The sequence below is a fragment of the Zonotrichia albicollis genome, chromosome 22 (assembly GCF_047830755.1).
Source record: "Zonotrichia albicollis isolate bZonAlb1 chromosome 22, bZonAlb1.hap1, whole genome shotgun sequence".
In the NCBI taxonomy this organism is placed as follows: domain Eukaryota; kingdom Metazoa; phylum Chordata; class Aves; order Passeriformes; family Passerellidae; genus Zonotrichia; species Zonotrichia albicollis.
Genome location: NC_133840.1, coordinates 10,690,380 through 10,702,440, shown reverse-complemented (window position 1 = coordinate 10,702,440; position 12,061 = coordinate 10,690,380). Strand labels below are relative to the sequence as shown.

Here is a 12,061-nt window from a genome sequence, read left to right as displayed (position 1 = left end):
GGCTCTGCAGAAGCTTCCAGGGAACCTGGCTCTCCATTTAATCCCAGTTCTGATTGGATATATGGATATATCCCAGCTTGCATGGATGGATACATCCCAGTCTGGATTTTATGGAGCTATCCCAGTTTGCACATAGGGATAATTGGATCTGTCCCAGTTTGGATACATGGATATATCCCAGTCTGGATGTATGGATATATCCCAGTTTGGATACAAGGGTATATCACAGTTTGGATATATCCCAGTTTGGATACATGGATATATGCCAGTTAGGATATATGGATCTATTGATCTATCCCAGTCTGTATGGATATATCCCCTTTTGGATCCATGGATCTATCCAGTTGGATGTATGGATGTATCCCAGTTTGGATGTATGGATCCATGGATCTATCCCAGTCTGGATGTATGGATATATCCCAGTTTGGGTGTATGGATATATCCCAGTTTGGATGTATGGATCCATGGATCTATCCCAGTTTGGGTCCATGGATCTCTCCCAGTTTGTCCTGGGGCTCTGTTGGGACGGGCCCTGTCCCATTCCAGCCCTGCCAGGAGGGGGGCCTGGGGGACCCTGAGCTGTCCCTGCTCAGCAGAGAGCCCTGGGGGCCAGTGGTGTCCTGGGGTTAATGAATTGGTAATTAATGAATTCATGTCCTGACCCAGCAGTCAGGGAGGGATCCCAGCCCTGGGGGCAGCTCTGGGTGCTGTGTCCAGCTCTGGATCCTCAGCACAGCAGGGACAGCAGCTCCTGCAGCGGGGCCAGCTCAGGCTGTGAGGATAGGAGGGCCTGGAGCCATCGCTGTGCCCAGCAAAGGCTGAGGGAGCTGCGGCTGCTCAGGCTGGAGAGGAGCCCCAGCTGAGAGGGGCCCTCAGGCCTGGCTGTCCCTGTGTGCAGGGAGGGGCAGAGCAGGGCCCAGGCTCTGCTCCAGGCCCAGCAGTGGCACCAGAGCCACGGGCAGGGCCTGAGCCCAGCACTGCCCCTGCCAGGAGGCACAACTTGTGCCCTGGGCAGTGCCCAGCCCTGAGCAGGCTGCCCAGGAGGGGCTGGAGTCTCCTCAGCACTGGGGATCCTGCAGAGCCCTGTGCACACAATGCTGTGCCCTGTGCTCTGGGATGGCCCTGCCTCAGCACGGAGGCGCCACCAGGGACCCTCTGAGGCCCTACCCTGCCTGCTAAGTCTGAGATTTTGTTCCCCCTCATTCCTGTGCCTCTTGGATCTCATCATTAATGCCTGCCTGGAGCAGTGCTCCTTGCCCTGGAGGATGTGCAGGATTCCATCAGGGCTTTCCTGGCTGTACATCCATGCCACAGAGGGTGTTGTGACCCTGGGACTGGAGCTCAGGGGCTCCTGAGTCACCCCAGTGCTGCAGAGCCCTCAGGGAGGGAGAGTTTCCCTTTGCAGCCCAGCCCAGGGCCAGCTGAAGGAGCTGTGGCACTCTGGGATTCCAGCTTAGGGAAGAACCAGGGAGGGCTCTCAGCCATTTCCCTGTGTCAATGTATTTATCACCCTAAAGGGCCTCACAGTTCCCTAAAACACCTGCCCATGTTAGGCTGGGATCCCAGGATGTTTAAGGTTGGCTTACCTGTTAAATGGATGCTGGGAAACTGCTTTGAGACCTAAATCTTTTGTTCCCCGTGGAACAATCCCAACATTGTTAAATCCAAGCTGTAAATCTCATTTGGGCAGTTGAGGCTGTTCTTCCCCATTCTGAGTTTGGGATTTATTCCTCAGCAGCAGCCATTTCTCCCATGCCCCTCTGGTGCTGTGGCTCATGTCTGTGCTGTCACTGCACTAAAAATGGTGATTCTTGATTGATCTGCTTTGGAATGGATCCCAGCTTGGTGGGAATGGGGTCACAGAATCCTGGAGGGGTTGGGTGGGAAGGGACCTCAAACCCATCCAGCCATGGCAGGGACACCTCCCATTGTCCAGGCTGCTCCCAGCCCCGTCCAACCTGGCCTTGGGCACTGCCAGGGATCCAGGGCAGCCACAGCTGCTCTGGGAATTCCATCCCAGCTCCTGCCCACCCTCACAGGGAGAATTCCCTCCCAGTGTCCCATCCAGCCCTTCTGGCAATCCCCCTTGGGCCCTGAAGGCTTTGCTGGGTCCTCTGCTTTGGGTTTGCCCCTTGAATTTGCTGAGTGTTCATGGATCAGACCTGGAGGGGAGCAGAGTCTGGTGTCAGGTGTGACATTGTCACCTCCCCCAGCTCTGCAGAGCCCCGATCCTGTTGGGCTCAGGGTTTTCCTGTACAGGTGACACGATGTCTCCTCTGCCATTGCGCTCCTGGTGGCCTCACACCCATCCCCACCTTGGCACAAGAGAAATGAGCCTTGGGCCCTTGATTGATGCCAGGGCTGGTTCCCAGAGCTGTGATTGTGCAGTGTCCCCTCCTGGCTCAGCCCCTCAGGACACGCTGTAATTCCATGGGCAGGGATGGAGGAGCAGCAGCCACGGCTGAGTGCAGGATTTCAGGGGTGTCAGCAGTTTTCCCAACCAAAAAAGCTTTTAGCTCTTGGGCACAAAGTCAAGTGCCATTTGAAATGCACAGCCATCAAATTTGGGGGGGGAAAAATCCACAATAACCAGAGCCAGTCTGTTTTCCCCTCTTTTTTTGGATGAAATGCGTAATAAGCTCTTAGCTGAGATAAATCCTAATTGAGGCTTCAGCCAAAGCTGGGGCTAAATGGGCAGAGCAGATCTGGGAGACAAATGCAGCTCCAGCTTGTCAAAGTGAGCCATTCTTCACATGGAAAGAGATTTGTGTCATTAAAGCTCTTCATCTCCCCCGTCCCAACCACTGCCCTCCTGTCCAAACCCATCCAAATCCATCCCAGTCCCTGGCACGTGCCTCTGCTGCTGCTCCTGGGCCACCAGTCCCACGCTGGGGTTGGGGTGACCTTGGCAAGGTCCCTCCTCGAGGGGTACCTGGGCATGGCCCCAGAGCCACACCTGTCCTGCAGAGCTCCCCACACCCAGGGCTCTCCCATGGAGTTTAAGGGCAAGGGCAGAAGGCTGGGAAGGCTTTGGGAGGCATTTTAGGAGCCTCCCTCCTGGAAAGTGGGGCAGGATCTGGTGCTCTGAAGGCTCCAGCAAAGCAACCAACAGTGCAGCCATCATGGAGATACCACAGGGTCTTGGGATGGGTTGGAGGGACCTCAAAGCCCACCCAGTGCCACCCCTGCCATGGCAGGGACACCTTCCCCTGTCCCAGGTGCTCCCAGCCCTGTCCAGCCTGGCCTTGGGCACTGCCAGGGATCCAGGGGCAGCCCCAGCTGTGCCAGGGCCTCACAGGGGAGAATTCCCCTTTTGTTTTGTGTTTTGGCCTGTACCTCTGAAGAACGAGTCAGAGCTCTTCAGTTTTCAGTCTTGAGGTTGTTTATTAATTCTTATCTATAAAATTTTTCTTTCTGCCCAGCTGAGATCTGCTCAGCAGGGCAGCCACAGGCACTCTGTGTTGTCCTTTTATACTACAAACTATGTATGACATATTTACACTTAATTCCCAATACCTATCACCTATGTTAGACAGTGCACTTCTACTCCAAACCAATCCCAAAGTGCCAACATCACTGCAGAAAATGGAGAACAAGAAGAAGAAGAAGGAAGTCTGGACACACCCAAGTTCCTCCATCTTGTCCCCACAACCCCTGTACCAAAAATCCTAAAATCTACATTTTCACCTTGTGATCATTTTATTATTATACTATTTAAACTTCTGTGACTTTCAGGTCCTCATACAAAGCTGGTAATTTGTTCCATGGGTCACAATCAAATCCCCAGGTGCTCTGGGCTGTGTGCCAGGGTCTCTCAGCCCCCTGACAGGGTCCTTGGCAGCTCTGGACACCCGGAGGGATGCACTGAGTTCTGACATCCTACTAAAGCTGTATCCTACAGGAGCCTCTGGGTGGCTTTGCTGCACCTCCCTGTGCTGCAGAACTAGAAAAACACCAGCTGGGGATGCCAGTTATCCCAGCACAGCCTGGGCTTGGTGCTCTGGCTCTCGTGGCCCCCTCTCACTGTGCTGTGCTGCAGTTCCAGGTGGATGGCGAGTGGAGGACCTGGATTGACTACGGCCGCTTCCAGGAGCTGGTGCGGGAGCGCGAGCGCAGCGGCGGCGCCAGGACCTTCACAGCAGCCGAGTACACGGCCAGGACTCCTCCCTGGGCCCTCTTTGGGGCCAAGGAGCGGGGATTCGACCCCCTGGATGTCAGATTCCAGAGGAAGAACAAGGCACGGGATGCCTCGGGGTGCTGAGGCTGGGCTCCCTCACCCTGGCCTTCCCAGGACTCCATTTGGGGCTGACACCGTCTTGGATCCACCCACCTGGATTATCCTGATGTTTGGGAAGGGTCCAGCCTGGATTTAACCCTTCCCTCCTGTTTTTAGGGCTTCCTGGATGAAATATTGATAATGTTCTCTTGAGATCAATCAGAGCTGGTTCAGCTGCAGTGGGGGAGCAGTGCTGGGATCTCCTCAGTGGGGAATGCTTGGAGTGGGATGTGGGGCCAGAGGGGTCCTTGGGCTCCTCTGCAAAGAGAGCCTGGCACCAAAACATTCCACATCCCCATGGAAAAATGCCAGGGGATTTCAATCCCACAGGGTTGGATCAGGGCCACAGCCAGACCTGGATCCAAAAGCTGATCCCTGCTGGGAGCATCATTTTAGGGATTTGTTCAGGACACACTGATGCCATTTCCTGTAAAAACCCCATTCCCAAGAAGCCAAACCTTGGGAATGGTGTACCAGCACCCCCATGGACACCACCTGCAGCTTCTGATACCTCTCCAAGTGTCTTTGAACCTCATGGCTTTGGGAAGGAGGTTTAGGAGCAGTGTTATCCCACTCCCAGAGCCCTAAACAGCAGCTCCAGTCCTCCAGAGCCCTGTGGGCTCCAGCTGGGTGTGCCCAGTGCTGCACATGGAGCATCCCTGTCTGGGGATTCCATTGCTTTTTAAAGGCAGCCTCTTTTCTTAAGCTGTACAAAGAGTTTCTAAAGCAGAAGGAAAATAAAGGAGTTTTTCCTAGAGTGCCTCTGGTGTGGCTGCTGAGCAGGATCTGGCAGGGAGGGTGGGAGGTTGATTGGAAGGAGATGAGAAGCACAAATGTTGTGTAAGAGCTCTTTCCTAACACGTGGGGTGGAAGGGGGAATATTGGGTGGGTCCACAGGTGATGGATGGTGGGTGCCTTTCCTGAGTATGTTTTTAAAAAAAAATCACAGAATCCTGGGATGGTTTGGGTTGGAGGAACCTTAAAGCCCATCCTGTTCCACGCCTGCCATGGCAGGGACACCTCCCACTGTCCCAGGCTGCTCCCAGCCCTGTCCAGCCTGGCCTTGGGCACTGCCAGGGATGAGAGGTGGAGGGAGGGCTCTGGGCAGCCCCTGGCAGTGCTCAGCCCCCTTTCCATGGGGAAATTCCTGCTGATGTCCAACCTGCCCCTCCCCTGGCCCAGCCTGAGGCCGTTCCCTCTGCTCCTGTCCCTGTTCCCTGGAGCACAGCACCTCTTCCTCTTTCCTAAATTCCTTCCATCCCCCACCCACCTCCCTGGCAGAACCCTCCCAGTCCATCCCAGTTCCCTGCTGGCCCTGGGAGCCCTGGCAGCTTCAGGAGCTGCTCTGGGAGAGAGAGGAGCCCCAGAGCTGGAGGATCCTGGGGGCTGCCAGGGAACCAGCTGGTGCTGTGAGGTGCTCCAAAACTCCCTGACAGTGCCTTCTCTGGGAATCCAGGGGGCTCCAAAGAAAACGGTGTTTGCCCTGTGCTTGGCATTGGTGCCCCCCAGGACACCCAGTCCCTGCTGTCCCTGTCACACAGGTCCCACCCCACGAAGCTCAGCTGAGAGGCCTCTCCTGATCCTCCCTGTGCTCCCTCCATCCATCTCCTCATCTCCCCTGTGTCCTCACACTCCCTCAATCCTCTTTATCCTCTGGGTGTGCCTGCATTCCCTCCATCCTCTGGGTGTGCCTGCATCCCCTCCATCCTCTCCTTGTTCCTGCATCCCCTCCATCCTCTCCCTGCTCTCCCCCCTGGCACTGGGCAGAGAGGGCACTGCAGGGGACAGTGTGGGTGGCACAGGGGCAGTGCCACAGCATTCCCATGGCAATTGGCACCTGCCATGTCCTGAAACGGGGCTTTCCCCTGCCCTGTGGGACAGCTCAGCCCTGTGGGATGGAACCAGGCATGGCTCCATGTCCAGGATGTGGATTTGGTGCATCACAGGATTTCCTGGATGGGCATTCAGCATCACCTGACCACAGAGGCTGGACCCATCACATCTTCCTTTTCAAGTAAAAAGCTGAGTCAATTCAGTTTTCTTACAAATATTCACAAGGATTGAAAGGATTCAAAGGGAATGAAGAAGAAATAACATATAATTTAAAAAAATTTACCTGAAGTTTGCCCTAAACTATGAATTTGTTGCATTAATGACTTTCAGGTCGTGGTATCAGGCATGTTCCAAATCCTGTGATCCACACCCACCTGGGCCACACCTGGAGCTGCTCCCAGAGCAGCCAGGGCAGGATTTACTCCTGCACTTCCCCTGGGCTTGCCTCGTGCTCAGGGTGGATCTCCCAGTGCCCAAACCCACCCAGGTGCCGCTTCCCGAGGCACAAGAGAACACAAGGCCCCAGAACAGACCCCTCTGGCTGTTTGGGGACACCCAGAACTGGGCACTGGCTGGCACAGCTGGAGCTGTGGGACCTGCTCTGGCTGTGCCAGGGACGCTCTGCCCTGCTGGGAGCAGGGATCTGCTGCCCTCCCACAGCACCTCCTGCCTCCCCTGGAACTGCTCCTGGTGCAGCTAAAGGGGCTGCAGGGCTGGGATTGCCCAGGGAATGGATGCACCCTGGGAAAAGTGACCTGAGTTCAGGGAGGGCTCTGTTCTGCCAAGGGCAGTGAGAACCTCTCTGATATCACAGTTCAGGACCACCCCACGCTCTTGTGCTGCCCCAAGAGTATTTGACTCAATACCTGTAATTCCACCCCCCTTTCCACAGGCTTTGAACTGGATCATGGAGCTGCTGGGGTTCCCCATCCTCCCTCCTGCCCCCAGCACTGCCCAGGTGTCACAGACATCTTTTATGGAAAATCCTTTCCTTAGGATTTTTCCTCCTGAGAAGTTGACAAGCCTCAGGAACAAAATGTAAACATTGATTATCTGCTGCTGTGGAATGCAACAGGTGCATCTGGGATTGGTCTCATGGGGTTGTTTCAAATGAATGGCCAATCACAGTCAGCTGGCTTGGACTCTCTGAGACACAAGCCTTTGTTATCATTCTTTCCTTTTCTATTCTTAGCCAGCCTTCTGATGAAACCTTTCTTCTATTCTTTTAGTATAGTTTTAATATATAGCATAAAATAATAAATCAGCCTTCTGAAACATGGAGTCAGATCCTCATCTCTTCCCTCATCCTGGGACCCCTGTGAACACGGTCACACTCAGGATCCCCAAAGAGCTGCCCCCTGCCCAGGTTTGGGGGTTTTTCCCCAAAGCCAAGGCACAGAGCATGTCCTGGCTGCCCCTTCCTGCCAAGGGACACCTGGTGCTTCCAAACCCAGCCTGGAGACTCAGGAAGTTCTATCCTGAGGGGCAAAATGGACAAAAATCATTGGAACCCCTTAAAGCCAGGGAGAATTGGAGGAGCCCTGAGGAGTCCTGCTCCAGTTCCCCCTTCCCTGGCACAGCCTGGAGCCTCCTGGCTGCTCCTGGGCTCTCCCAGCTGTGCTCCTGCTGGATCCTGACTCAGGGCTGACTCACCTGCCATGGGGGCTGCGCTTCAATTTTGCATGAGGATAAATATATTTGTTTCCAAAAAACCTCCAGCAGGAAAACATTCCCCCAAGCAGAGCATTGTCATCCATCAGCTCTGGCTTCATCTGGCTCTGCTCCTAAATCATTTATGATGTTGGAGCTGCTGCTGTGCCCTGAGGGGGAAGGAAGAAGAGATAGGAATTAATTGAAGGAAGGGCATCGTCCTCATTTTGTCACCTCCTCATTTTGTCACCTGCAAACAGAGGAGCTGCCAGAGGGAGGGACCCAACCCAGCCAGGACATTTCTGCTCCTTCACTGTGGGGAAGGGGAGGCAATAAATCCCAAGGAATTCTTGCAAAGGAAGCCCTGGCCCTGCTGGAGCTGAGCTGTGTAGGGGGATACAGTATAAAGGTGGCATAGAATGTAATCTTATCCCCCACAGAGTTGCAGCTGAACCAATTATCAAAGATTAGGAGCAGGCCTGATGTTAACAGGCCACACCTGTAGCCAATAAGAACAGTGGTATAAAAGAGTGGATTGGTGGAATGGGAGTTGGATGGCTGTTGTAGGGATTAGGAACAGTCAGTAGAACAGAGGAGCTGCCTGTGAGAAACATCGAGGAGGTGTGAAACTCTGGTGATATGGAATCCTCACACCATAATGATAATAGAACTCTTTATATATAACACAACAGAGCTGTGCCAGGCTGGGAGCTCAGCAGTTCCCCTGTCCTGGGTCCCCTCCCTGGCCCAGCCCAGCAGTCGGAGCAGGGACTGGAGGTGGCCAGAGCTGCTGGCCCCGGGTCCAGCAGGGACACTGGGGAGGAGGGGACCCAGCCAGGGACCAGCCCAGCTCCTGCCAGGCCAGAGCTGCACCCCTGAGACCCAGGAGCAGCAGCAGGCAGGCCAAGGAAGGTGGGGGTGGTTCCAGTGGAGTGCAGGGGATTTATGGCTGTCACCACCCAGTGCTCAAGTCCAGAGGGGACCCTGGAGCTGCTCCCAGGGAGAGCTCAGAGCCCTTCAAGGGCCTGAAGGGGCTCCAGGAGAGCTGGAAAGGGACTGGGGACAGGGGATGGAGGGACAGGACCCAGGGAATGGCTCCCACTGCCAGAGGGCAGGGCTGGATGGGATATTGGGAATTGGGAATTGTTCCCTGTGAGGGTGCCCAGAGCAGCTGGGGCTGCCCCTGGATCCCTGGCAGTGCCCAAGGCCAGGCTGGACAGGGCTGGGAGCAGCCTGGGACAGTGGGAGGTGTCCCTGCCATGGCAGGGGTGGCACTGGATGGGCTTTAAGGTTCCCTCCAACCCAACCCATTCTGGGATTTCTCGGAGCTCAGTTCTGCCTCAAGGATGTGTTTCCACCTTCTCCCCATCCCAGGCCAGGACTGGAGCTGCTGGGGAGGGTGGATGCCTCACCTGGGCATGGGGACTCAGACCCCAGGAGCAGTGACTGGGGGCATCTTCAAATACAAATTTTTAAACCAAAAAATCCTGATTGCTTCAGGACAGACTGAAGTCAGTGAGAAGGCTTGCAAGGAACTCCATAAAAAAAAAAAAAAAAAAAAACAAAACCCAAAAAAACCCAAATAAACAAACAAACAAAAAACCACAAAAAAAAACCCAACCAAAGAAACGAACAAAAAACCAAACCAAACAAACAAAAAAACCCAACAAACCAAAGAAAATATTGAAAAAATTCAGAAACCAGCAATTACTTATAAAAAGGTGGTGAAATGCTCTATCCTCTCTGTGTCTCTGCTGTTCCCATCACCGGGGTTTTTAGGGATGCTGATAACAACATAATCCTCACCTCTGGGGCACCATCTGGGAGATCAAGCACTGCTAAACTCCCTCTCTGTGCCAGGGGCTGGGCTCCGCTCAGCTGTGAAATCATCTCAGTGCTGAACCCGTGTTGGTTGGCAAGCACGGAGAGCATCAAAGGCATCAATAATCAGCTGCTAAACCCCACAGCAGCCCGGGGTGCCTTCCTGGGAAAGCTGGAGCTCCTCTCACATCATCCTCATGGGCACCGGGCCATGCCCACCCGGGCTGGCTCTGAGCCCTCTGGAAGGCTGAGCTGTGGAAATGGGGCCTGGATGGAGAGTTCTGCACTGGAATGGGCTTGGTGCAGCCTCTGCTGCATCCTGGCCATGGGGATCCTCAGCTCTGGAGTGTTCCTGAGGGACTGGAGATGTCCAGGGAAGGGAACGGAGCTGGGAAGGGAATGGAGCCCCAGGAGGGGCTGAGGGAGCTGGGCAGGGGCTCAGCCTGGAGCAAAGGAGGCTCAGGGGGCCCTTGTGGCTCTGCACAGCTCCTGACAGGAGGGGACAGCCGGGGGGGTCGGGCTCTGTTGAGGGTTTTTTGCAGATTGAGGAGTTCTTGTTAGACAATGGCCACATTCAGCCGATGCACAATCCAGGCTGCTTGGAATAATGGACAATGGACACGTGCACAAACAATGAATAATGGACATACTCAGAAATGGGGTCGGTTTATCCTTGAAAGAGATAGAAGAGGAAGAGTCATCAGGACTCAGCAAGTTTGTCAGTGAGCTTGGGAAAGTAAGGAAAAAGTAAATCATGGGTGGGCCTGACAAGCACAGCAAGACGCGTGAAAAATTAGATGATCCAATCAAGCATTCTAATTTAGAGGTGTGAACAGCTAGGATTAATCAATAATGCATTAGCCAGAGACATATGGACAGTAGGGATTTATTGTAAATAGAGTCTTTTTAGAGATATTAAATTTGGCTTCACTGGATCATGTTGGTCATGGTGTGATGTCCCTGAACCTTCCCACCCCACCGGGCTCAAACAGCTTCAGATCCTCCTCCCCTTCCCCTGCAGGGCACACCCAGGTGGGATTCAGGGGTTTGGGGCTCCCACCCTGCTCAGCCCCTCCAGACTGGGGGCAGCTCCTCACACTCCTCCATCCCAGCTCAACCATGCCATGGCTGAGAGCCAGAGCAGTGCAGACGGATTTGTTTGAGCCTGGAGGTTTCACTCTGACTTTTGCTTTGTTTGCTTCTTTCCCAGGCTCAGGCTGGGCAGGTAAAACCCCAATCCCCCTTGTGTCTTTCTGACTGACCCCACACCCTCCTGTGAGGCGGCAAGGGCTGCTCCTCCCCTGCTCAGCACTGACGGGTGATGGAACTGTCAGGAAAATAATCCACAAACACCAGAGGTTTGTGTCCAAAGAGGAGACAGATGAATCCTTTTACTTTATTCCAATAAAGGGAGAGGCCATGGGGCATTCCCCTGGGGTCTCTCCAATTTTTGGAGGATGCAGCCTCCCTTTTATCCCAATTTCCAGCCACATTTCCCTTCTCTCTTTCCCCATTTCTGAGGTTATTGGGAGGTTCAGACTCCCTGATACACCTGATATCAAAGATTCCACCCACCCTTTTAATTTTTAATTATTATGGAATTGAGGGGTTTTCTTCCCCATTGTTTCTTTCATCTTCCAATGTCTAATTTTGTTTATCAGCAATCCTAAAGTTCATTTGTAAAAGCAAATATCTATTTCCATTCATCAATCAGTGAAATCCTTCCCATTGTTTCTTTTCTCTCCCAGTGCTGGTTTTATCTACCACAGCTTGATTTTAAAGACAAATCCACTGTTCCTCTCAGAACTTTGGACAGACTTGTCCTCCTCAGGGAAAGGTGTTGCAGTAAGGTAGAAAAATTGTAAAGAAAGGCCTCATAAAATCAGACCCGCTCTCCTAAAATCAGTGGCTGGCCTTGTCAGGCCCGTTGCAAGTTCCCTTGTGAAAGCAATCCTGGTATGAGCAGTTTGTTAACACAACAATCTATTCCTGGGTAAAAAACAACCAACACCTGTATAAATTGTTTTTACACCTTTGATAGAAAAATGAAAACTATCTCTCACAACCAACTTTCCCCGCACGTGCACCTTGGAGTTTGAGTGACCAATCAATACAGAATAACAGCTTGTTAGTGACCAATGAAGTAATTGGCAAGAAAGCTCCTGACCAGTTGGAGTTGCATATGGGGTCTGTACAACTATATACAAATGAGTAAGGTGAATAAAGAAGGAGTTTTTTCCACCATGAAGACAATGGAGTCTGTGTGGTTGATTCCCACAGGAAGGTCCCAGCTCCAAGGCTGCTGCAGCCCCAGGAGCCTTTGGCCAGCCGTGCCAGGGGTGCCAGGGTGGGTCTGTATTGGAACAGGAATTCCAATATTACCAGTTAGATTGTGCCTGGGCCAGTCTGACCCTTGCTGCTGGGCCAAAGGCGGCAGCTGTGGTGTATCACCCCAGAGACACCTTTAGCTTGCTGGTGGTT

At 53.4% G+C, this 12,061-nt stretch overlaps 1 protein-coding gene across 6 annotated transcripts in view; it reads left to right on the top strand.

Moving 5' to 3' along the window:
• Positions 1 to 12,061, top strand: part of TYW1B (tRNA-yW synthesizing protein 1 homolog B) — a 121,793-nt gene that overhangs the window by 95,641 nt on the left and 14,091 nt on the right. For 5 of the 6 annotated variants that reach the window (XM_074557271.1, XM_074557269.1, XM_074557268.1 and 2 more), the window contains one exon: positions 4,040 to 5,036. The exons of the other annotated variant lie outside the window; for it this stretch is intronic. In XM_074557271.1, the coding sequence (XP_074413372.1) occupies positions 4,040 to 4,261 (222 nt within the window). In that variant the 3' untranslated portion in view covers positions 4,262 to 5,036. Of the gene's footprint in view, positions 1 to 4,039; positions 5,037 to 12,061 lie in introns of those variants that run through there. 6 annotated transcript variants of the gene reach the window in all.